Here is a 25,454-nt window from a genome sequence, read left to right on the forward strand (position 1 = left end):
ACACGCTACAGACACCCTCCCGCTACCCCAGACCTCCTCCCGCCCTACGGACTCACGGGCAGCTGCAAAACACGGAGCTTTAGCTCTTTCCTGGAGGATGGAGCTCACCAGCGTTTGTACAATAGCAAGAAATGACGGAAATACACATTAAAACTCTGCACAGCATAAACCTAACAAGCAGAGGTGAAAGTACTCGCGTTACTGTAATTGAGTTGCTTTTATGGATGCTTGACTATATTTCTAAATGCAGTAACTGTACTTGTACGTTTTTGAAAAAAGTACTTTATCCCTCATTAAAAGGCTTTAATACTATTTGTTGTTTCTGTAACAAAGCTCCAGAATCCATATCAAAGATGAGCAACTTTTATCACACCTGGGGGCCACACAAATGTGATTGTCTGATTCAGGACCGAGGGTCACAAAATCAACATTCATGTCAGCATTAAAATAATGACCAACCTGAGCATTATTAAAAAAAAAAAAAAAAAAAAATACTTTCTGCGTTTTATTTTCTTCAGTCATGTGCATTTTTATTGTTTCGTATATTATATCATATTTTATGTGTTGTTCAAATCATTTTGTGTATTATTTGTCATTTTTAAGTGTATTTCTGCTCTCATTTTGTCATCATCCTGTGTGTTTTGGCGTAATTTTAATCATTTTAATTGTCTTTTTGTGTGTTTCTCTAATTTTGTATATGTTCCTGTAATTGTGTGCATTGACCTTGGGGCTGCACAAAATTAAGAGTTGTAATTTCTTGTCAATATCTTATGACATATTGACACCACCTGTTTGTATTTAATGGTGAATTTCAACATTTTAAAAGTAAAACCTGTTAAGTCAGCCATGAGAATCCTTAGCCTACTGTGATTTACTGCTCCAAGGGCCACATTATCAACATTTACATCACTATTTAGAATATATACCAATCTAAGCATTAATGCAGTAAAGAACAAATGGTTTTATGTTTTTATATTTTACATTCATCAGCTGCCAAACACTCTTTTCCATCACTTCAACATAATGACCACCTGGTTTTGCCAACACCCACTTTATTGGAAGTGTGTTTTTACCAGGAACATTATTAATATATCTCCAAACTATCACCTAAAAAAAAAAAAAAATACATGTTTCTCTCTCAAAAAAAAAAAAAAGTATTTTGACATATTTTTCTTTTTTGACCTTACATATTTTTGCCTGTGTACCTACATGTCATATTTTTTTTCCCAAGTATGTAACATGTGAGTTGGGAAATGACAAATAGTAACTCAGTGATTTGGTTACGTAACTTAATCTGATTACTGATTTGGAACTTGTAACGCATAAGATTACTCTTTTGTGAAAAATTAAGTGGTTATATATCAGTCATACGTTGCTGAGTTACTGGCAACTGTTAGTGGGTGGCCAACCGGCATTTTTCCAAAGAAGGATCAAGAGATGAATAATATTTATTTGTGATCTTGGACTGAAAGAAGGAAAAAGTTGTAGAGATTACCATCATCAGCATATTAAGACAATATTAAAAATTTACACAAGTCTTCCAACGATGACAAGGTGAACTCAGAACTGAGCAGTTTGACTACAAAACACTTTATGAACACAATAAACCAATTAGAATGATGTATTTATTTGCTGGTGTATTTGAATAGAAATGAAATACATGAGTGTAAAAAACACAATTTACATACATTGCTATTTTTTACAGTAACTCAGCTCAATATTTTCTTTATTATAAGCACACTTTCTCATCCGCCATCAAATGACAGATAATTAGTGTTTTTACTGGCGATGCTTTGCTTCACATGACTGAACATTCCATGTATTGGTAGTATTTATTCACAGTTCACTCGTGCACTGCTTGTTTAGGCCTGTTTTCCTGCTATTGACTCAGTTCTGTGGAGGAAAGAGTGAGAATCATAGCCACATGAACAAAAGACTGTCAAGGCACAGGAAGGACTGAACTAAAAGTCTAAAACTGTAAACAGGTCTAAAAATATAATCAAAAGTAACCAAAATGTAAAAAAATATTTTTTTGGGTTGCAAAATGTAAAAAGATAAACCCAGTCTTACTTTGAGACAGACTTTAAAAGTGTGTTGCTGAGATATGTGCGCAGCTGGTTCATCAGGTCTTTATTGTGTCCCTCCACCCAGTGCATCTCCACCAGCACGCCCCCCTCCTCTATCAGCACGTTCAGCAGACACTTGAATAAAAACTGTTCTGGAGTGATGGGACGCTCTGGAGGTTTAGGTGTCGCCTCACTCGCTGCTTGAGATGTTTCCTCTGGTTCAGTTTCTCTGTCAATTTCTTCACACTCAACACTTATTGAAACACCTTTTGGTTCCTCACCACCATCCTGTGGTGCTTCAACACTCTCAGACTTAATCTCTGTGTTTTTATCCTGGTCATCGCAGTGTGAACTGGCACTGAGCTTATTCTGGGAGGACTGGGATGAACCTGGAATAGCAGCAGCAGTAGCAGCATCCATCATGGATTGGGAAGTCCATCCACCACAGTGTGACGCTCTGGGAAGCTCACGTAACTGACGAGTCTGTTCCCTTTTTTTCTGTCGCCCGTGGATCCAGGTGTTCTCCACAGCTGTCAGAAAGAGGCTGCGATCCTGCTTCTGGCAGGGAAGACGTTTGTGTTGCACCTACAGAGAAACATGTACATAAGTAATCTGAACAGAAGACCATTAATAAATCATGATTCCCTGATTTTGTTTTATTTATTTATTCCCAATGTGTGAAGGGCCATTTTCTTTTCTTCATCTCGCTGCTGTAACAAACCAAATGTTCCCACTATGGGATGAATAAAGGTCTATCATATCTTATTTGAGTCCATTTCTCTGTATTATCCAATAAGTGCCTTTCCGTTGTGGTTGGAAAATCTTAGTGCAGCATTCAAAAGGGTTAAAAATGTCGATCTGAAAGCCATTATCACAGGTTTGAAGGGTGAGTTCACATTCCAAAACTAATTAGCCCAGAACATCTGCTTCATTTGGGCCAATGTGAACAGGTATATGAAAGATAGAGCAGATCAGGTGAGAAAATTCTTCTTTGTTTTGGCTGGACACTGAGCATTTCCAGTCAAATTCACACCTCTGACAGAGATCGGGCTGACAGCTGCATCGCAGGTTAAAAAATGAATAACAAAATAAAACATAACGTGCCCGTACTTGAAAACCCTCGGCCTGACATTTGAAAAATCCTCAAAATATTAACCGTCACGAAAACTAATTTACATTGATTTATTGTGACCAAGCTAAGCACTTCAGTTCACATTAAAAATGTCTGTATGTTTGAGGAAACTCAGCAGAACAACAAGGTTTTAGCCTAATATATTAAGGTTTCATTTATTCAGACCAATTTTTTTTTTTTTAAATTTACTTTGATGAACTTCTGACATTTTTTGACTGTCACCTGCCAGTCTTTTTCAGAGGCATCTGCTGATCGCTCTGATGTTTCCTTGACTTCCGCTTAATAATTCCACCAAGTTCAGTTTCTTTTTAAATAATTCAATAATTGAAAAAAAAAAAAAAAAAAAAGAATAATTCCAGCAACATGAAGTCGATGAAATGAAGGATTTAACATATTTAGGGCAGACCATGGAGGTACGTTTTCCCTGAGCGTTGCCTAATAATGAATAATAATGAATAATAATATTCATGACTTACATTTATACAGCGCTTTTTTCGACGAGACTCAAAGCGCGTTACAGAAATCATTATTCATTCACACCAGCAACTTATGTCAGTCATACCAGTGGTGGTAAGCTACAATGTAGCCACGGCTGCCCTGGGGCATACTGACATAGGCGTGGCTGCCATTTAACACCTACAGCCCCTCTGACCACCAGCAACATTCATGTACAATACATACGAGCCAATGTGGGTAAAGTGCCTTGCCCAAGGACACGACAACAATGACTTGGATAGAGTGGGATTTGAACCCCCAACCCTTCGGTTACTGGACGACCCACTCTACCGCTGAGCCTTGTTGTTCTTTCTGCTGTTTCTTGCTAGAAATCACATCCACACTGTACGTTCTCAATTATAATGCAACTAATAGAGTTTTTCCTGTAATTTTGGAGCGAACCAGAACCTGTTGCTGTGAATACAAATTGGGCCAAATTAAGGTGATAAAATAATCAGCTGTTCTCCTCCCATTCGGCCCAGGTTCAGGACTATCCGATTGTGTGAAAGCAGCCAAACTCCTAGGCTGTACACTGTAGCAGCCGCTACCAGTCTGCTCTGCTGTGCATCAATGAAGTTAAACAACTTCTACAAAAAGCCTTTTCTCTTTAGTGTTGACAAGATTGCAAGTACTTGTAAACTTCCACACAACGACAGATAAGTAACAGCTTGTTTCAGGAACTCAAATATTTTACCTTCAGCTCAGAAAGGGTGTTCTCCAACAGCTCAGTGATGCTATCTACAGGGCTTCTGTGGCTGCCACCCTCAGCAGACGCTTTGGCCTGAAGCTCCTTCACTCCTGCCTCTGGAACAGTGAATGACAGCGGTTTCCGAGCCTTCTCCAGTTTACGCTTCTTACTGGGAGGGGACTGGAACAGAGAGAAAAGTGAAGTGATGCTAAAGAAGAAAGTAGTTTAGTGGACTAGAGCTAAAAGATAACTATCTGTAGGTCCAGGAGAACCGGCAGCAGTAACTGTCCCAGTCGAAATAAAGACTAAGAAGCTCTAATATCATCACATTACCTCTAATCAGATTCTGTCGATTATAGTTTAAATTTACAGTAGTTGCAAACTTACACGCTTTATTTTTTCTTTTCTTTTCTAGACAGTTTGTTTTGTGTATTTTGTGGCCTCACTAGACAGCACAGCAACATGGGTTCAAACAGCTGTTGCAAGGTGAGAACTTGGACCGTCTGCATGTCCAGACGTCTACATCAGTGAGTGGCAGCGAGCTTTAAATAAAAACCTAAAAATACTATTGATAGCAAAACGCTGCCAGAAGAGGGCAGCATTTATTTAGTCTGAGCCATGTTAAATAATTATATACGCTTTTGAAGCTTTTCCACAATTAGAATTTTTTTTTATTTTTTATTCTTATATCTTAAATTTTTTTTCTTATTTTTCACTGTTTTTTTTAAATTTCTGAACCTGAAGGTTTAAAACGTGGCCAAATCACCTCATGATGAAATATCTGTCTCCCTAACATGAACCGCTAGCATAACTTCAGTTCAACTAACCCTCTGAGCCATCTTTTAGGCTTTATTTTATAAATACCAAACCATTTAAATATCTAAGTTTCTGTATTTAGCTACTGATAATGTCATAAAAATAAAGGATACTTGTTCTAAAAAGCACTTCAATAATTGTCATTCAAAAGCAGATTTCTTCATATGTCATTTGACAAAATACTTAAAATGTAAACTGAGAGAAATACATTTGTTCAACTCAAAGACCAAAGCAAAAAGACTCCTAAATTGTCAGTCTTCAGATTCGATAGATAGACGGTTTTACTCCAAACATCCTGCTGCTTGCTCAGAAAACCCAAAATGTGATTGTCATGAGTACTACCAAGTATATCAGAATGAGGATTTGAAAACTAATAAACCACAAGATGGCACTCATCTTCAACTGTGTGAGGCTGCAGTAAATCCACCTGTTTAATCCTTCTAATGTCAGCCTAGGTGGTGGGGGTCATTAGTGAAGCACGTGTGGACAATGACACTCTGCAGCAGTCGACTGTGACACGCCCACCGCAGCAGCAGCAGCAGCAGCAGGCGTGCACAGACAAATCACTGCAGGCTGAGACAAAGTGTGGAAACCACGGGGGTCTGCAGCAGCAGTGACGTAGCAGACAGCATGGCCGACTGACCTACTAACAGCAGAAGGAGCAGACTGACCTTCACACTGCTCCACTCTTTTGGAGTCAAGTCTCTGTATTTATTTGCACGACAAGATTCAATTATGTACTTTGTTCATGTTTCTGCCTCAATAATGAAAACATTTCAGTAAGTCCTGAATAGATTCTTCTACATCAACAGATCTCGAGCCTCCATCAGCTAATGATCTTTCTATACATTTATGCTGCTTATGGAAGCGCATTTAGAGGAGATGGCCACCTTTAATTAAAGCACAGACAATTGGCATTTCCTCCCCCTGCTGCTTGTTGGAGCTTCTTTTATTTCTTTATTGTTTGTTCAGACATCTCTCCCCCCTCCCTCTTCATGCACCGTGAGCCCCGAAGCTCATTGTACGAGGGAAAGAAAATCAATAAAATCCATCAGCGTGAACATGTCTTCTTCTACAAAGCATACAAGAAGCAGAATATTGCACTAAAACAAACATGTAGATACAGACAAAAAAAAAAAAAAAAAACACATTTTCACCTCCTCCGCTACTCTCTCACTCCATTATTAATCCCACTTACCCACTCTTACCTACCGGCTATTTCACACACACAGGCACGCAAGCATGTACAAAGGTACATGCACTCAGTGAGTGGATGTCTACCTTATAAAATCAGCATCCCCCTCTTTGTTTTAGTTCAATGTCAATCACATCCTCAAATCTCTACACAAGCAGAAAAAAAAATGCTTTTTTTTTTTTGCTACCAGGCAAACATTGATGGAGTTGTGAGGCCGTCTCTGCTCCCATGTGGACTGTGGTTTTTCATGACTTCTCCTGCTGCCCTGAGGCCTTTCTGAGTAACAACAGACCTGAGGGCTCAACATTCAGCCAACATGGTTTTTCTCTCTCGCTCTCGATTCCTTTATTCTCACTGCTTTTATGATCTGGACATCCCCCTCCTTTTTAGCAGCTGAGGGTTCACATGATGTGATGGGTGGTGTAGCATGTGACTGATCTGTGTTCAGCACTGGTGCAGTAAATCCTGACCACTGTGTCCCATTCTGATTGTTTAGCTCCATGTCTGCTATCTTAGAGGCCTCATTTCTTATACAAGATGTTTATCTGTTTACACACTCCACATCCATGATTTGTTACCACTTAGTTTCCCTCCTTGGTCATTTCATTAGATTGTAACGAACTGTGAATTTGCTCAGTCCCTGCAGGACATTTAAGTAAAACCTTAAAGATAAAACCTGTTTTGACTTGAAACCGTGTTTAGCACATCTTTCAGCTACACTTATGGAGTGGAAAATGAAGGTTAATATACTTACTCAATGATTTACTCTGCTCGCTTCACTTCAACCTCATACACTTGTTTTGCATAATCATTAATGATATCGCCCAAAGTTAACCCACGGCCTCAACCAAACTCCTCCTTTGTGTAGCACACAGCAATGATAACACGTCGACGGTATTATGCTATTTTTTTTTTTTTTTTTTTATCAATCTCCATTTGTTTTAAGAAACCCAACAACACAGTATTTGGAGTTTATTTTCACAAACTCGCCTGTTTTTCAGAGTTTTAGCCCTCTGAAAAGTGTCTTTCTGAGCAGTTCTAAAAATGGGCTGTTTCGGGCCCTGCATATGCATATTCATGAGTAGGTGTGTCTGTAGATGCTGACTTCATGCCTCACTCTTGCGAAGGAGATCAGTGATCACCAAAGCGGTTTTCTTTTGCTAACCACACACTGTTATTGTTTTCAGCCAAAAAACTGCACATTACAGTAAAACACATGGCTATTTAAGCGGCTATTGTGATTGTGAGTCAGACAAACACTGTTTCATTGAGTGTATGACGCAGCAGCAGCAGCGGAGTCAATCAGCTGTTTTAGCTGCTTCAACTACTCACCAGAGCTGCTACGTTGCTTTATTCTCCTCCTCACCACTACTTATTACAGGATAGTCTATTCAAGGTGATAGACTATTTTGTCAAACCGCTGCATCGCATTGGGTCACAAACACGTCAGATCATTACAAAGGTGATACGAGGAAGTATAACGGATAGAAAAATGGAACTGATTTTAACTGCTACACCGTGGCTGCCCACTGCTCCTCAGGGAAGGGTTAAATGCAGAGAACACATTTCGAGTATGTAGCTTTAAAATAAAGTATAATGTATATACTATGTTAAACTGCAGTGTTCGTTTTACCTGTGAGGTAGTTTGAGAGGGAGGAGCTCACATTCTTATATAGGGTAGGAGGAGCCAGGATTGTCCGGAGGAGGAGTTTGCGCAACTTTTTCAACTGTGGCCCTCTGAATGAGGCTAAAGGGATGTATATCACTGTAGCAAAACCATTAAAGTCATTTTTTTCATTATACCAGCCCTTTAAAAGACTGTCCCACAGTGATGCCCCACAATGGAATCGAATCATCAACCCTCCAGTTACAAGCAATTAAACGCGTGTATGGATGTAAAGGGCATAAAGAATGTACAGGTGCTACATCTAATTCAGGCTGACACATTATCCTCACTCCATTCAGACAGTGATTTAGAAGACTTATTTCTCTATCACCTACAAAATGATAGGAGACTTAAGATGGAAAAACAGAATATTATTGGTTGTGAAGTTGTTTTATTCTAAACGTGGCATTTCCAAATTTGAGGGTCGACACCTTTCACTTTTTCCTAAACGGTAGAGCCAAACTAACTCATAATACTGAAGAAAGTAGAATTTAATAATTCTGTGATTTTCACAGACTGGTTTCCAATTGTACTGCATTCATGTAACCGTTCTCATTAAATCTAAAAGCAGCATTTATATAAACTCAACCATTATAAAGTTATTTGAAGCTGTGTTGGTACGATCCTTAAAATGGCAGTGTGTAGCTTGCCTGGTAATAAATGGGTCAAGCAGGTCAGAGAGAGTTACACACGTGTCACATCTGGTAGATTCTAACTATATCTAACATTAATGAGCAGCTGATACACATGCACGTAAACACAGCACTGTCGGAACATGCGTGCAGGCAGAATTAGGAAGCCAACCATGTGGAGGGTCACACAAGCAGAAAATTCTGTTGGATGATTGTGCACACAAACACACAGGCACACACACATGCTCGGGGGGTGTGCGTGTGTGTAAATGACAGTAGATGTGCATGAATGTAGAGGAAGCAAAGGGTGAGGGGCAGAGAAATGTAGGCCAATCATTCTGCTCAGATGCTTTTACGCGGAAAACGTCAAAACTGAAGACCAGAAGCAGTCCTGCAGCCTCTGAGTCTCTGAGCCACACATCACTATTTCTGTCCTTTTACACGCCTGGTTCTGTTGATCCACAAGTCTGTCCATGTCCAGGCATGTACAGGGTTTAGCCTGAGCCCACTGTCCTGCCCTGGAAGCTGTTGCCTGGTTACAACATGATAGAAATCACACAGACGTCTCCCTTGCGGAATGAGGGAGTGCTTATAATGGAGGGCCTGGCAGAGAGGGAATCAGGACGAAGCGGAGCCGAGGTGGTACATTATTAAGGAGGAGTGTTTAGAAAGCAGAGCAGCAGGAAGGAAGAGATCAGACACTCTCCTGCAGAGACTTGGTCCTGTGTGGCAGTTATTCTGCAGATCTAACAGCACAAGACACTCTGCTGCACGTGTGATGGTGGAAACTTACCGGTACGATCACTTCGTCGTAGAAACTCCAGGCCAGCGCCCACCGCATAGTGCGTCCCTGACAGAACTCAGTGTGGGTCACCTTTCGCACCTACAAGAAAAAGTGTAATGATTGGATAACGAGTGCAAATATTTACCATTGATAACAGCATTCTAACATCTGATCATAGTGCATGTGCACAGAGTAAATACACATATAAATAATTTATCCTAAAATTCTACAGTTGATGATGATGTTTATATGTTTTTACCATTTAGCTTCTTTAGTCATTTCACACTCTAGATGTGATGGACAATTTTGATATGTTTGATGTTAACAGAGCTATATTGACTGTTAGTGGCAACAGGGGAAAATATTGCAACTCAGGCAATGAACCAGCAACTCCAGTGTTAAATCCAATTTCAGACAGTTATGCAGACAACCTCTAAAAATAAATAAGGATTTTAATGTTTACAATCATGTTCTACTGGTTTTAAGTAAATTTGTAATTCACTCTTACCTCTAGGGTTAGTCTTTTGTTAAAATAGTACATTTTAAAGTGGTCAATCTCACCACTTAATGTTTGAGCTGAGATGCAGGTCTGTTTAGAAATCAATAAAAAAAATAATCACGAGGGAAAAACAAAAACAAAAGCATTTCAAAAAATATACATAAATGAGAGGTCACATGGATTTGAGTGTGCGTGAATCCACTTGAAATTAAAGGAACCATCAGTACATTTGGTAGAAACATCAACCCTAAGTGCAGTTATAACTTAGCTTGTGGTGCGTGTCGTCCTCAAACTAAATAACTCACCCGACTGACGGCAAAGATCACATGGACAAAAAACTAAATCTTGAATTACATCAATAGAGATTGAGCAGAAAATCGGATTATTCATGCACCTCTACAACATCAGATACAGTGACGTTCCAAAAATGTCAGAATTCCAGTGTTTAGCTGCTTGATGTAGAGGACCTTTAGACTACGGTTTGAATTAACAACCATCTTGGAATTTAATAATCTGAATAATTCCTATCTGTCATACACCATGGACTGATCACTGCATTATTGGGGCTGTTTTCCAGACTTTAATTTCTGCTTTAAGTTTTTGCAAAGGTTAGACCAAATCTAAGGGTTGCAAAGATGAATGCGCAATAATGACTACACCATTACTTCAACAATGAGCATTATATGTTTTTACAAACACACTTTTATAGGAGACACCTGTCTTCCTGCTGGATGTTCGCCAGGGCAGCACTCACTGTGATGAGCAGCGATGGCTGCCTGGACCCTCTGGAGGAAGTTTGAGGGCTGGCAGGTGTTGAGGGTGAAGGAGGGGAGAGACTGGCTCTGGACCAAAGGGCCGCAGCAGTCAGGAGTCATGTGCTGGGTTATTAGTTCGGCTAATCACACTAATGCATGACGCTACAGTGTCGTGTGACTCACTCATCCACTCCTGACAGAAATCAGCTCCTTCATGGCTCATTTGTGATGCTACTCAGCTGCCATATTGCTAAGCTAACATGCACACATGGCTGAGTGTTGGTTTGAGGAGCTCAGTCCTGCATGATGAACACAGCAGATCAAACACTGGCTGTTTTTTGTACCCATTAGTGTGTTTGTCTTTGTTCTACAGTAGCTTTCACTAATTACTCACTCCTTGCTTTCTCAGTTCCTCTTTCAAAGGAGCCAGGCTGCACTTTTTCCCCAACATGCAGCTGTACCACCTGCAGAAACAACAAACCACGTAAACAAGCAGTGTGCAGCACAGTTGAGTTTGGTCAAAACAACAGACGCCTCATAGGACTAAAGGTGAGAGCAAAAAACATTTGGCTGTGTGAGGTGAAGCAGCAGAGGAAAGTCGGGCAGAATCCAATCATTAATAGGTGCTGTGAATTAGGGACAGGACGTTAGACATGATCAATCCAAGTCCTGCTGGGCAGGACAGAGATCAGACAAAGCAAGGGATCAATTTTACTGATCTTGCAGAGTGAGCAACTGACATTTAAGAAGAGAATTATATATTTTTTTGCATTTTCACCACTGCACCAAAACATGTTAACCTTTATTCAAATAAACAATAGTGCATAATGCTGTGAGATTCGTGTAAGAGACAGACACATACTGTAAATCTGTGCTTTGTTTTCAACCATGTTAAATTGGCTTCCAGGCACCCTACCCAACCAATTGATAAAATGGAGTTGTTTGAACATAAAATATCAAAGGGAGGACATCTCTTTCAAGCTGAATTTTAATCCAAATAAAATTACTAGAATTAAAAAACAATAAAATATATGTATTTTTTTAAAGTCTATAAAATTTAATTTTTCTTCATTTTTGTCTGAACATTTATCTTCAGTCACTTTGTAGTAAATTGTAAAAAACCACAGGAGGCTGCCATTAAAGCTAAGCTCTTTTACTGCCAGTTGGTAACAAGTACATCAGGTTTGGGAGGTAGGAAGATGCCCATTGGAGGTGGGGGGTCGGGGGATGGGCAGTGCAACATGTCAACCCCAGTCGACACCATGAAATATTGAGCAGCTCTAATAATCGCAGATGTTCACTTTTGTGCACAGAGGAGAGAAATTCTCCATCTGCACTTTTTGACACTCCCAAAGCTGATGCAGCTGCAACAGCTTTAATATTCAACCCCTCCCCTTCACATTTCTCAAGCACAAGTATGTAATTAAAGTCCCATTATCAGATTGGATACTTTTCATATCAACGGCTGAATGAATTACAGGTATTTACTCAATCAACATGAATTGTGGGTGGTTGGTTGAATTTTGGTCTCGCCTCTATCTGACAGCACTTAGTGTGAAAAAAGGAAAGAGGAGCACGGTGGTGATAATGGGTCTCAGAGGACCAGTCAAGGTGGTGGTGTTTCCATGGATCCCTTGTAGCTTTGATGTCCCAGCATGCGTTTGGGAGTGACAGCTGGCTCTGCTTGGTTTGACTAAGGCCTCTAATGCGTTTTAAATGATGCGGTTCTTACTTTTCCCGCTCACTGCATGCAGTTGTTAACATAGTACTGTCTCAGGGCGTTTGTTTTTACACTGACACAGCACACACACACACAGCATGGGTCTGAGCAGGTGTGCCTTGCCTAATCAGTTTTATTAGCACTATTCTGAGCCCAGGTCTCACTCTGCTGCCCTGGTGACAGTCCTGGTAACAGGGGAGGGTAAAGAGACTGACACCCACCCACAGCTGTTCCCTGTGGGCTCCCAGATGCACACCCACTAGATGCATCAATGTGCAGCTAAACAGTTGCTTCTGCTTTGTCCATTGCCTTATAAACATCAAATTGTGTAGCCCTGAATTATTAAAATTGAAATCAAACTAAAGCTCCAATTTTTCTAACCTCAGACGTTTCTTTAGCTGCAGGCTGTCATGAATGATCCGCTTGACAAACTCCAGCTCGCCGCCCTCCGCCATAATCTCCGTCACCCCACCTGTGTTCACAGAGCTGGGAGGAGGTCGCCGAGAGTTCCTGGAATTCACCCCCTGGAGAGCAGAAAGACAGACAAATATTAGAACAGAATCCTATTGGGAGCCTGTTAGCTCCTGCACATAAACTGGTTTTCATGCTCCACTTCCTGTTGCTGGTGATAAAAAGTTGCATTTACACGCAATCAATCAAATCCTGCTCTAACCGTTAAAAGGGCTGTACCCAAACATTCAGGAAAACCTTTACCTTAGCTTCAAGCTGGTTGGCAAAAAAAGGAGGGTTGCACATGCAGAAGTCATACACGATCTCAGTCTCTTCCTTCAGGGCGTCCATTAGTAGAGTTTTTTGAGGTACCTTGACAACTAGGGACATAAAATTACTCAGATGAAACCAGCTAGATACCTCATGTTACAAGTGGAAAACACATTTCTCTACTAATGTATGTGTAAATAAAATGTATTCTAATGTGTCTGTTCTGGTGCCTCGTCCTGGTTTCCTTTAATGAATCAGAATCAGTGCCTCACACTTACCTTTGACAAGGTCCGACAGGTTGTTCTGCTCCACGTTTTTCGTGGCGTAGTCAAAGCAGATGTCGTCGACCTCAGTGGCGAGGAAGTACCAGCCGTTCATTGAGGCACCCAGCAGGGGGTAAATGCATGACGCCCCTGTGCCTGAGGCAAAACACAATCACTTTGCTGTTCAACAATATGATTGATCACAGTCGTCTTTCAATAACACAGAAATGAAGAGTGTGATGTGCTTGTAACGAGTTAACGTGAACTTAGTGGCCATAATGAGCCCAATAACCGTCAGCTCCAGCAGCTCTTATTAAATCATCCAACCATAAAAAGCAGCCAAATTTAGACAGAGATGCATCGATGGTCAACAGTGATGCTTTCAAGTGATCCATCAAAGAGCAAACAGTCTGACTACAGAAAGGTCCAGGGTCACCAAACCCAATCTAAGATCACACTTAGCTGTACGTAAAGTTACTCAAAAAAGAATTAAAGCAAGAAAAGACATGCATAAAGGGGCTTTACATAATGCACATCAGGGACGGTGGGAATAACTGAGCAACAACTTCGATTTGGTTGAATAAACATTTACATTTAAAGACAAAGACAAGCTCTAGAAAATATTTTCTGCAATTTAAATGAAAATTTCTGAGCGATTGGATTATTGTACGCACAGCTAACTTTATCCCAACATTTAAAATTAATGTTGAGCGATTATACAAAAGAAAGAGGGGGGCACTGCTGAGTAAATTACCACAGATTCAATAGACCAACTGACACTAATGGAGGTCAGTGGACTCAAAATGACATTGATGAAATGATTTAATGAATTTATCGTTAAGTCAGAACCTATAAAAATGAAAAAACAAAAGTACAAGATATTTAGGAATTTAAAAAAGAAGTATTAAAGACCAAGACCTGTTCTATCCTGGTCCATCTCACCTGATCATAAAGACTTGTTATCAGGCTTTCTGAATCATTAAATTCAGCTGTGCTGTAGCAGGGAGACATCGAAAACCTGCTATATAAGGGCTAGAGTTCAGCAGTCAGGCCGGGCTTCAATTTTTTTATTACATTAATATTATTTTTTACTAAACACAAAACACTTCTATATTGTTCTGGTATCATTTCTAAAGTGATTTCTGCTAGTAGTGGGACGGGATATTGACGGCATTTTGTTGTTCAGTGTTCACATTCACTGAATATTATTTGCTGATATTGCTCATTCTACACTTGTTGCCCAGGCCGCCCGGTCTGGTCTGCAATGCTGTAACGGACTGGGTTCTATGTTCTGGTTATGTTCCACTTGTGTGTATTCAGTGCTTAACTGATGCTGAGATTTCCCATGGCAGAGAAGGCATCATGGGTACGTGCAGCTTTCTCTGCCAATGTGTGTCTTTGTTTACATGTGTTCTGAGTGTTGATTGGCTGGGAGGCTGGGGAAAGGGCAGGCGTAACCAGGGAAAAGACTAGTAAACAATTCTGTTCCCACGGTAGTGAGTGTATGACTGTGTAAAATGGTTCTTTGTGTGTTTGATTGTTTATTTTTGGCGTGTGACTACGACCTCCATTAAAGCCTGTAAAACTGTGATAACGGCTCGAGTCACGTCATTACGTAGTCGGGTTTGCTTCAGGCTCGGGCCTACAATTTAAGTTAATGGGTCGGGCTCGGATCGGGCTCGGTCTGGCTTCATGCCCGCGGGCCCGGATCGAGTCAGGTTGGATTTCTTGGGCCTCATCTAAACTCTAATAAGGGCTCTCAAGGACCGGACTTCAGCACCACTCAGACTTTGATAAAAAAACACATCCTTGAAATCAAAATTCAAATGTACAATTTCGTCTGTGTTAATGAACTATGAACAAGACACTAAGAGAGGAGTTAGTACCGATGTCAATGCCTCTGCGGGGCTGCTTCTGGCCATCAATGAGGTCCTCCACCCAGTGAATATAGTTGAGGCGGAGTGGGACGGTGGGGATGAGGCGCTAGAGGGGGATCTCAATGTTCAAACCAAAGTCCTCCCTCAGGAGTGTGCAGGTCAGAGCTCGCACCGCCTCAGGTTCTTTGAAGTTAACGCTAGAAAACACAAACAAGTGAGAAATTCTGACATATTTTCCATGCACAGACAACTGATAACATTTAACTAAAATAGGACAACTACAATGAATTAGGTACAGTAATATCACAAGATAAGCTTATTCAAAGCAAGCAACTTCGTATCACAGGTGAAGGTCCAACAACATGAACTTTGGCATGTTGTTCTCCTACTTATTGTTTTGATAGTCGAGTTTCATTGAACTGCTGTATTTGTGGTTTTCTGTTGCAATTTAAAAAATATCTTCTTTTGTTCTAGGCTGACAAATTTTAGTTGGCATGTTCTCCCTGAGCTGCTTTGGTTTTTCTCCAGACACTTTAGTTTCCTGCAAAAATAACCAGTTCTAGGGAATGAGTGGCTCGTTCCTGTAAAGTGTGTAATGTAATCCATGTAAAGTGTAGGTTCGACAGACCCAGGTTTTCATGAGAAGAGTTTACATGTCTTTCCTGTGTAGAAATGGGTTTTCTTCTAGTTTCCTGCAACTACCTAAATATATATATATATATATATATATATACATATATATTTGGACTGTCCAAATGAATGTATGTGTATGAGAATGACACATTGGCGACCCACTTAATGTGTGCTACAAGTAAACTCAGATAGACTTCAGTAAGCTGTGACTTTAAACAGTTGAGAAAATATTAAAATGCATTCCTGAACTTTGCAGTTGTGGCATATTTGAGATGCTGATCAGGCTACATGAACCAGCTTGTATTGATGGAGGATTTCCCATGAAGGCTGCTTTCCAGTGACTAGTTGACGCTCTTGTTAAACAACCTCAGCCACCTGACAGCAATTTATCGCTCAGCTCTTTGATACCGCACTTCATTTACCTGCCTCTGCTGCACAGCTTCACATTACTTAGTTCACACACATGTTCTTTGTGTCTAAATGAGGACAGACATGGACATATTGCTCCCATCTTACAGTACAACACATTAATAAAGTGTCAAAACCTAAAGCACGAAGCCAATTTTTTTTTTAATATGATCTGAATATCCTTAACACACCAGAAGATAGCAGCTACAAAATGGAAAAAAAAAACCTGAAGGACAATAAAAAGATAAGTAGCCTGTTAAATTAACATCCTCCTGATGACAATGAGTTTTCAAATCAGCTCAGACCTCCCACTTTTGTTTCCCCATTTATCGCCCCCCCACATGGATCTCCCGTCTTTACCCCGCGACAAACCTAATGATTTCAGCTGTCACACAAGCAGGCACGGGCACGGCAGACAAATCGTGTGGGCGAGATTGGTATAATTAGGACTGCGCTCAGAGCTTTCGCACCTCGGCAGGCGCAATTAGACACATCCTGGAGATGTGGTCGTCTGGCGCCTCAGGTTTGATGTAGGCTCCTAACAAAAGAAATACATTCACTGCGTTCACTATTGACTACATCAATCCTTTCATGACCACAGCATTCTCATCCTTTGTGTACTTTTTTCTAGCAGGTTCGAGTACAATGTCAGAAGGTATAACTCATCTTGAATCGGTTTCTTCAACAGTGTCTGCAAACAATTTACACTAAATTGTAGAAGCTGAGCTTTCCCATTTCAGCCGCTGTCGTCAAACACATCACTTAGTGGCTTATAATGAACAGTAGTTCCCGTCCATCCTTATCTCCTCATGGCAGGAAAATGTAGCACGGCATCAGCAGATAACATCAATTGCAGGCCTATTGGCTGCCTCATTCAGACAAATGTATAGCAGTTAATCATAAGCATGATTATAGACATGCTTAGCTGTGCAAGTGCACGTCAAAGCAATTGATCAATTCATTACAAATATCTGATAATTACCAGGCAGTTGTCTGATTCAATAGTCATGTAAACTCAGCTAAACATTTGTTTCTTTTACTCCCATAGTCACCATTAGGAGTGACAATATCTCGATACGGCGATATATCACGATCTTTATCTGCACGATCGATTATCAATATGCTCCCGCTAAGTATCGATTTTTTTTTTCTTTCAAAACCTTTTCTGCTTTTTCACTAAAATGTGCAGGTACGTCTTCACAGAAATTTTGTCACTGTTTATTGAAGGAACCAATATATTGTTTACTGGAATATTGCACGACAATGGTATCACTGGTAAGAAAGACCCTATATTTTGTTTACAGAAAGCACTATTGGAGATACTTATTAGTTTACATTGGTATGTTGACATCTTTTTTTTTTATGTCATAGATTAATTTATGACCAATATATCGATAATCACAGTATCGTCATATCGTGAGAATCGTTATCGTGAGTGTTGTATCGTATCATGAGGTACCCAGAGGTTCCCCACCCCTAGTCACCATGGGCCAAGGATGGAGACAGCAGCTGTGTTTCCTTTACCCTTGGAAATGTGCAAAAAATAAATAGTGCAATAAAAAATGGTAATGAAAACTGAAATATCGCTAAAACGTTTTTACGCTTTCATGAGGAGGAATTTCAGATGTTTCGAGATTAAATTTTTTTCCACAAATACACGTCACAGAACATGACGCACCTGGTCACATGACCACTTCGCTCCGAGAAAACATGGCGCAGTACGTGTAAACAGAAGACCGGGACATTTCTTTAAACATTGTACTTTAAATGATTACTGCCACATTAAACGTGAAACAACAAAGGAATACGGAGTGTTATACAGAGGTTGTTCAAAGCACAATTATACTTTGTCGACATTTAGAAATATCGCTTTTATTTTGCAAAAATCTGTAATGAAACAGCCATTAATATTATTAACGGTAAGCTGACAGATCCTTAGTAGTTATTGTTTATTGCCGTCATTTCCATAAGGTCCAAAGCCTATAAGTTTTCTCAGCAATGTTGAATTTGTGTTAAAGTGTTAAAGTTCATCTGGTCACTAAAAAGATGTGCATATGTTTAAAAAGCAAGTGTGAAAAAAGCTGTTTATAAAAACAGGAAGTGTTGTATATAGCAGAAAATCTATTACCAGAGCGGCTGTCAGGAAACATAAATGTATTAAAGATGCTGTTATTGTAGAGGATTATCTATCAACAGGACCGTAAATACAGGTGGTGATTGTTTGTTACTGATGAGATCAATTTTTTTTTGTTTCTGGTCCAAAGAGATAACAAAGATAAATGACCCCAAATAAGAAGCAATTTGCTCCTACAGGCCCACATCAATCTTACTCAGCGTCTCTTCACATAATGAACATAAGGTTAATGGTGTGGCTTTAACAGCTGCTAACCTCTCACAGAAATGCCACCTTCATGGACCCACGACAGCACAGCGGAAAAGCAAAAAACCTGCAGAGTCATTTGCACTTTAAAAATTGGGCCAAGCTTCAGGGAGGATTTGGGCTAATGAGGGAGAAGTGATTGATCAGCATATAGTCGGCACATTCCCAAAATGAAAGTCGTTCTTTTCAAGTGCAGAGCTTGGATTTTCTTCCACTTCTCCTCAGAGGCATCGTTAGATAAGGATCAATATTCAGAGTGGAGGTCTGCCCTCTATTTTTAGCCTGTCTGTGTGTGTGAAGCAGGCCGATCACTCCCATCAGCAGCGCCACATCTCCATGGCAACCCCACCTACTGAACAGATGAGGAGAGCACGCAAATCCGGCCACGCTGGAGCAATGGCTGATGCCAGAGAGAGCGGGAGCGTGCCCGCAATTTACGCCTCTGCTGCCGCGTAGGTTCACTGATGCGTTTACGTCGTCAGCGCGTTGGACGGAGCACAGCTTGGGACAAACCAGAGAAAAAACAAACTGATCCAGGAGTACAATGCACTGTTATTAGCAACACCTGCACAGGGTTAACCTGGTGATCAGGACTGGCTGAGTCTGTACAGTCCATAGAGCAGGTACGGGTGAGGACTGAGAAAAAGTTTAAAAAGCTGAATGATGAAGAGTAAAGAGGAGGATGAGGAGAGTAATGCTGCACTGCACGATCAGCATGAAAACACACGTAGTTTCAATCTGCTTCCACAGAGAGGTGACCTTCGAGGTGCATCTCCTTCCTCTGAGTGTGCTGGGAATGAGTTTGTGCTGATTAGCAGCAGCAGCAGCTTCTCTCATGTCAGGAGATTTTTCTGTTTTTTGTGCTAATGCTGAGTTCTCATAAGAACAGCTTGAGATTGCAAGCATCAGCTCAATCAACATAGGTGAGTTAAAGCCCCCCTCCCCCTACACATCTTTAACCAATAAATAAAATACTGCATCACTGTGATGATTTGATCTTGGTTTATATTCTTCAGAAACATTAAGGCTTCACGTTCAACACATATGAATGTTGATTGTTAAATCCCATCCGTCTTATTTTTTCCATAATGTTTCTAATGAAGTTAATCACCAAAAAATGAGCTTTATCAGAAATAGTTTTTAATGGCTGTATCTCAACAAATGGATGAACAACTAAAAAAAAATGCAATGAAACAGATACAATGAATACTTCTCTAAAACAAATGAGGCTATTTAATAAAAAAAAAAAATAAAGAAAATCAAAGTCAGTTGGCCTATACTAACTCAAAATTATTTAAAATGAAATTCTAGAACATGAACTTTGGGAAGTGCAAACTTGGGTTGGTAACAATCAATGAAGGGTGTCCATTTTATTTCAAATACATGTTTGGCTCTCTGAATGTGTGTTATTTTTATACTAATGAAAGGGTTTTGCAGACAACAGACTATGGTCCATGAATGTGCATTTATTGTAAGTAAATATGTTTTTCTGGACATATTGCTAACAGAAAGACTTTGGGATCCAGTTTGATCTTTTTGGAGTTGATCTTCTCAATGACTATTTTTAACCTTTCCTCAAACAATTATTTCTTATCATTTTTACTAGAGAAGTCTGTGCAGGCCTGTTAATAGGGCTGCTCAAATAATCGAAATTCGATTAAGATTTTGATAGTTACACCCAACGATTACAAAAATAACAATCGAAAAAAGACAATTGTTATTTTTTATTTATTTTTACATACGTATGTTTTTTCACTAAATAAAACAGACCCACTGTATCGGACATCTACAATTAATAAAGCTTGGACCACACTTTATTTATACTAACTTTGAGTTGTTTAATCCATGCACATGCAAGCTCCTCCCCTCTGCCCCGCCCCTCTCAAAGCCAAAGCTAGCCTGCAGGCCAACACGAGGAAAGTTGTTGCTAGTGGTCTTTAAACATGGCAGCAAAAATGCTTGGTAAACAAGTAGCAAATCAATTTCTCTGATATGGGAACACTGGGTTTGATGATTAAGACCTAGAGCAAAGACACATCACGTGCAGGGAATGTTATGTTTTGTGCAAAACTGAACATACTTGATTTTAGTGTTTGAAGGATTTTATTTATGTTTAAAGAATATGTTTCATGTTTTTTTGTACAATAATCGTGATTTCAATTTTGACTAAAATAATCGTGATGATCATTTTTTCTATAATCGAGCAGCCCTACCTGTTAGCATTATTTTATTTTCACAAAACTTCTCAAATGAAGATAATTAAAATAATGTTGTTTTAATTCATATTGCATGTAGACCAGAGCTGCCTAAATGACATAAAAAACATTAGATTGTGGCATGTAAAGGGCATGAACTGTTTGAAGTCCATGTCTTAAATGTTGCCTAAGCTCTTCCTGGAAAATAGAGAAAATGACCACAAATCCAGTCTAGTGACAATGAAAATGCTTCTTTAAAAACATTATACCAGACTTTTATCATATGCATCATTTTATAAATAAATAAAGGAAGAGGCCATTCTAAATTGAAAGACTCCATTTATTCCCTTCTTCACTTAAGAAGGAGAATATAATGGACTTCAGTTTCACAGCCCAGAGCTGATGCATTTTTAATAACATCCATCCAACTGATCCCTTTCCTTTCTATTAGCTTGATTTGAACAAGCCCCTCCCTCGAAGGGTTTAGCAGATCCTTACTTCAATTCCAGTAAAAAATGACCAAGTTTCTGCTGTCGCTGCCTCTCTACAGGAGCTTCTTTTTCTGACGGCTGCTATCAGTCCTCCCCACCGACGGTCCATAAATGATGAGTCGTTATCTCCCTGAAGGACTCAGTGAGTGTCTCCCCAAGATTACTCTCATCCCCCAACTCCCTACTTAAATGCTTCAAAATCCAGCAGATGTGTTCATTGAAAAATACAAAAACCACACTAATCCCTCGACTGATGGAGCGAAGGCATGATGGGAAAGTGGAGCCAACATTTCTGTCAACGGCAAAAACCTAAATCTGCTGCCACACACAACATGAGACACAAATCCTGGACATACTGAACAAAGTGATGACCAGCAACAGCCTGAAAGAGACTTTTTACTTAATGACTGCATAAAGCTAAGGTTTTTTTTGTCACTGCTCTTCTTCACAGTAAGTGTGTTTGAAGAGAAAGAAACAATGAGTAGAGAGACCTTTTAGTGGGAAGGTTAAGCAGAAAGAGCATAAATCCTTTTTAAGCACATGATCGGATGAGAAAATGTATGAATGGGTGCCTTGATACCCTATTTAATCTGTCTTCATTTTCCCCAGGTTAAGACTATATACTACCTAATTATCCTTACGAAGAGATAGTGATTAAAAAAAAATCAGGGACAAGGAACTTATTTTCTTTGGGAAGACACTTCTCTATTTGGGTATTTACTTAACTAGTACACTGCCTGTCAGAAGTATGTATTCATATAGTGGGAGTTTAAGTAGAGTAGTAAATTATGGCCAAATGAGTATGTGTTTGAAGGTTGGATGTACAAAGAGGTGTACATACACTGTACTCTGTACTGTTATGAAGGGTTTATTTGCAGGTGCGAAGTAAAATAACATGTGCAATTTCCCTGGTTTAATTCTATGGGACATGTGCATGATAAATGTGTTTGTTGTTTTTTACTCGTTTTTATATTTGTTGTATTTTTATGTAATGTATGTTTTTTAGAGTTATTTTGTGTATTTCTGTTGTGTTTTTGTGTATCTTTTGTATAATTATTGTTTTTTGTTGCCATTGTAGTGTGATTCTGGAATCATTTTGCATCTTTTTTAGTGTAGTTTTGTGCATTTCTGTTGTAATTTTGTGTCTAAATATTTAGTTTTAGTGTATTTTGACTCATTTTCATATTTTTGTAGTTATTTGGTGTAATTTTTGTAATGTATGTTTTTTGGAGTCATTTTGTGTGTTTTTTTTTAGCCTTTGTATATTTTTGTGCATTTCTTTTGTCGTTTTGTTTATTTTTTTTTATAAATATTGTTCAATTTAAATTTTTTTTATTTTACTAATTTGGGATATTTTTTATTATAAATACTTTGTGTGTTATGAGGGCGTGTGCGAGACTCGCTACCTGTACTCCTGGTTGACGTGTGGGACACACTAACTATTTGCATACTGAATTTTAAATGATGTAAAAAATTAAAAATAAAACAACGTTGAACAAGAAAAAAGACGCCATACAACATCACACAAACAGAGTTAGCAGGTTGTCATGCCAGTTTAACTTTTCAATGTCCGATTGTGGTTTTTAATCTTAGTTTTTGCATTAGTCGCAAAATTCCCCTACACTAACATGTTGTGGCTTTCTCACCTTTCACACTGAAGGAATAAGCAAAACATTCCCGGCCCACTGTTGTCATCTGTCCATCTATCACAGACTGACACAAAGACGTAACACGCTCATGTTCAACAGCTGCTCAGACGTCTACACAGATTTTACAATGAACTCGCACAGAGAACGGCCACAAAAAAAAAACATCCCACACCCAAATATTCATCATCACACAGTAGTGCAGGTGTGGTGATTCTAAGGCAAAATGCAAATTAAAGAGGATCAATCTGTGAAAATGTGAGCTGCCATTTCATCACATCTTCATTATTTCTTCCACCAATTGTTACTGTGCGACTTTTATTGCTTTTGCTTCAAAACTGCATCAATAGAAAAGAACAGAGGGCAAACACATGGTGATTGATGTACAATACCCCAAATAATCACATCATGACCGCTTTTCCGTTGGATAAAGTGATGTATTTAAACAAAGCTAATGTATATCATAAATCTATTTATAGCATAGTTATTTTAAAACTCCAGCAGTAAAAAAAAAAAAAAAAAAGAGTCTGAGCTTTCTCTATAGTTTGTGAGGAGGAAGGAGAGATCACTTTTTTCTCATTTTGGGGATTCATTTTTCTTTCACTTTTTCTGTTGTCTTTATATTTGAGATTTTTTTTGGTTGATGCCTATCATTACATGATCAATATTATTTTCATTACAATAGTTTATTTTGTAATTTTTTACTCTTTTTATAATTTGTGATGTTTTAGACAAGTGCTTAATAATTTAAATGATCGCCAATTAATTGAGTTTCATTTAAATACATACTAATATGCACTACTTCAAAAAGAACATAATCATGTGTTTTGTTGGATATATTGTCGGGGTGTTAAAGAAAATCAATTTTCAATTTATTTTTTATTTAATAAAATAAAATAAAATATATACGGTATTTTATTTTTTTTTCTATTACCTTTATTTAACCAGGAAAGTCTTTTCCACTGCAGGAGACATTGTAACTGCACAAAGAAGTGCACTGAAACTTGGGCATGTTGACCAGCTTGTGTTTGTTCAATAAAATCTAAAAAGAATGTACTAACTTTCTGCATTTATTTGTTGTTCTAGGCATATACCTCAGTTAAGTTGCACGAAAGTTAAAGTTGGTTTAAAAGCCACTGGCAGATTGTATGTTATTTTTTAATACTTTAATATCTGGATACATCGTATCGTGACCTAGGTAGCGCCAGATGCCACGCAATACACACCCCTAATATATTGTTTGTGTAGAAAGCTAATGTACACAGGTCCTAATAACTCACACAGGTCTGCCTGCCAGACTGGTGCTCACATGCTGCTGAAAGTCCGGGTACTTGGAGGCCAGGTAAGCAAAGTCTGGAGGTTTGTCTTTGTAACGGTTCCTCGGATGCATGGATTTATTGAGAGCCATTACCACAGACCTGAGCACAGAGACATAAAAACAACACACCAATGTTTAGTAGGAGAGCAAATAAACTGTCCACAGGCAGACACACTAAACAGAACAGAATATAAACACCTCAGATTGACCAACTCTTCAAATCCAAATGAAAAACAACCAAGTTGCTAACAGTAAGCTAACTCTACACCTGACATGGGGCACATTTTATATCTGTGCTTACCTTAACCCGCTGCTGTGGTCGTTATAAACCGAGCAGGACAGACTTTTTACACTTATTAAAAGCGGTGAAATCAACACAGAAACAATCACGTTGCTCACACGTTCCTCTAGTTTCCGCCGCTCTCTTCCTGAACGTCCACCCTCCACGTGATAACGTGATGACGTCACTGACACGGTTACCATGGAAACATCAAAGTTAGGCGGTGGGGGGAAAACAGTATAACACAAAATTATTTCACAGTAAAAAAAATAAAGATGATATAAAAAAAAAAAAATACAACTTTCTATTTTAATTTATTCAAAGTTTTAAAAAAAATGTTTAAAAAAAAAAACGAACACAAACTCCAAAGCCTATTGAACTATAAACCGAAAACTGTAAACTTAGAAAAACTTTCGAGGCAATTTTTATTTAAAAAAAAAAATATATATTTTTTTTTTAAATAGCATCACAATTTACCATAATTCTGCGTAGGACCTCCTTATGACCTCTAATAGCCAATAATAAACTAGTAAGGATGGAACGATATTCAAAGTTCATGAGACAATATACGATACTGGGCTGATGATAACAATACAAGACAAACATTTTGTAAAGCGAAAAAAGAAAAGAAAAATATCCATGCTTTTATTTGACCAACTCTGGGCATACTTACCAGTATACTCTGTCCTTAACTTATTCAACTGAATATAAAATAAACAATAAGAAATAGGACCAATGTTTCATATTTAAAGTGCAGAAAGCCCCACTCTGCAAATGGACGACAAAAACAGAGAC

At 39.0% G+C, this 25,454-nt stretch overlaps 1 protein-coding gene across 1 annotated transcript; it reads right to left on the bottom strand.

Annotated features, from left to right (window-relative positions):
- Nucleotides 1–1,607: 1,607 nt before the first annotated feature.
- Nucleotides 1,608–24,831, bottom strand: mettl16 (methyltransferase 16, N6-methyladenosine). The gene is given in 10 exon segments (XM_028465498.1): nt 1,608–2,651; nt 4,388–4,561; nt 9,484–9,573; nt 11,123–11,192; nt 12,830–12,972; nt 13,163–13,278; nt 13,447–13,587; nt 15,318–15,505; nt 24,342–24,479; nt 24,681–24,831. Coding segments are annotated over 9 exon segments (1,635 nt in total). The 5' UTR covers nt 24,470–24,479; nt 24,681–24,831; the 3' UTR covers nt 1,608–2,066.
- Between the last annotated feature and the right edge of the window lie 623 nt (nt 24,832–25,454).

The sequence above is a fragment of the Gouania willdenowi genome, chromosome 13, assembly GCF_900634775.1.
Source record: "Gouania willdenowi chromosome 13, fGouWil2.1, whole genome shotgun sequence".
NCBI lineage: Eukaryota > Metazoa > Chordata > Actinopteri > Blenniiformes > Gobiesocidae > Gouania > Gouania willdenowi.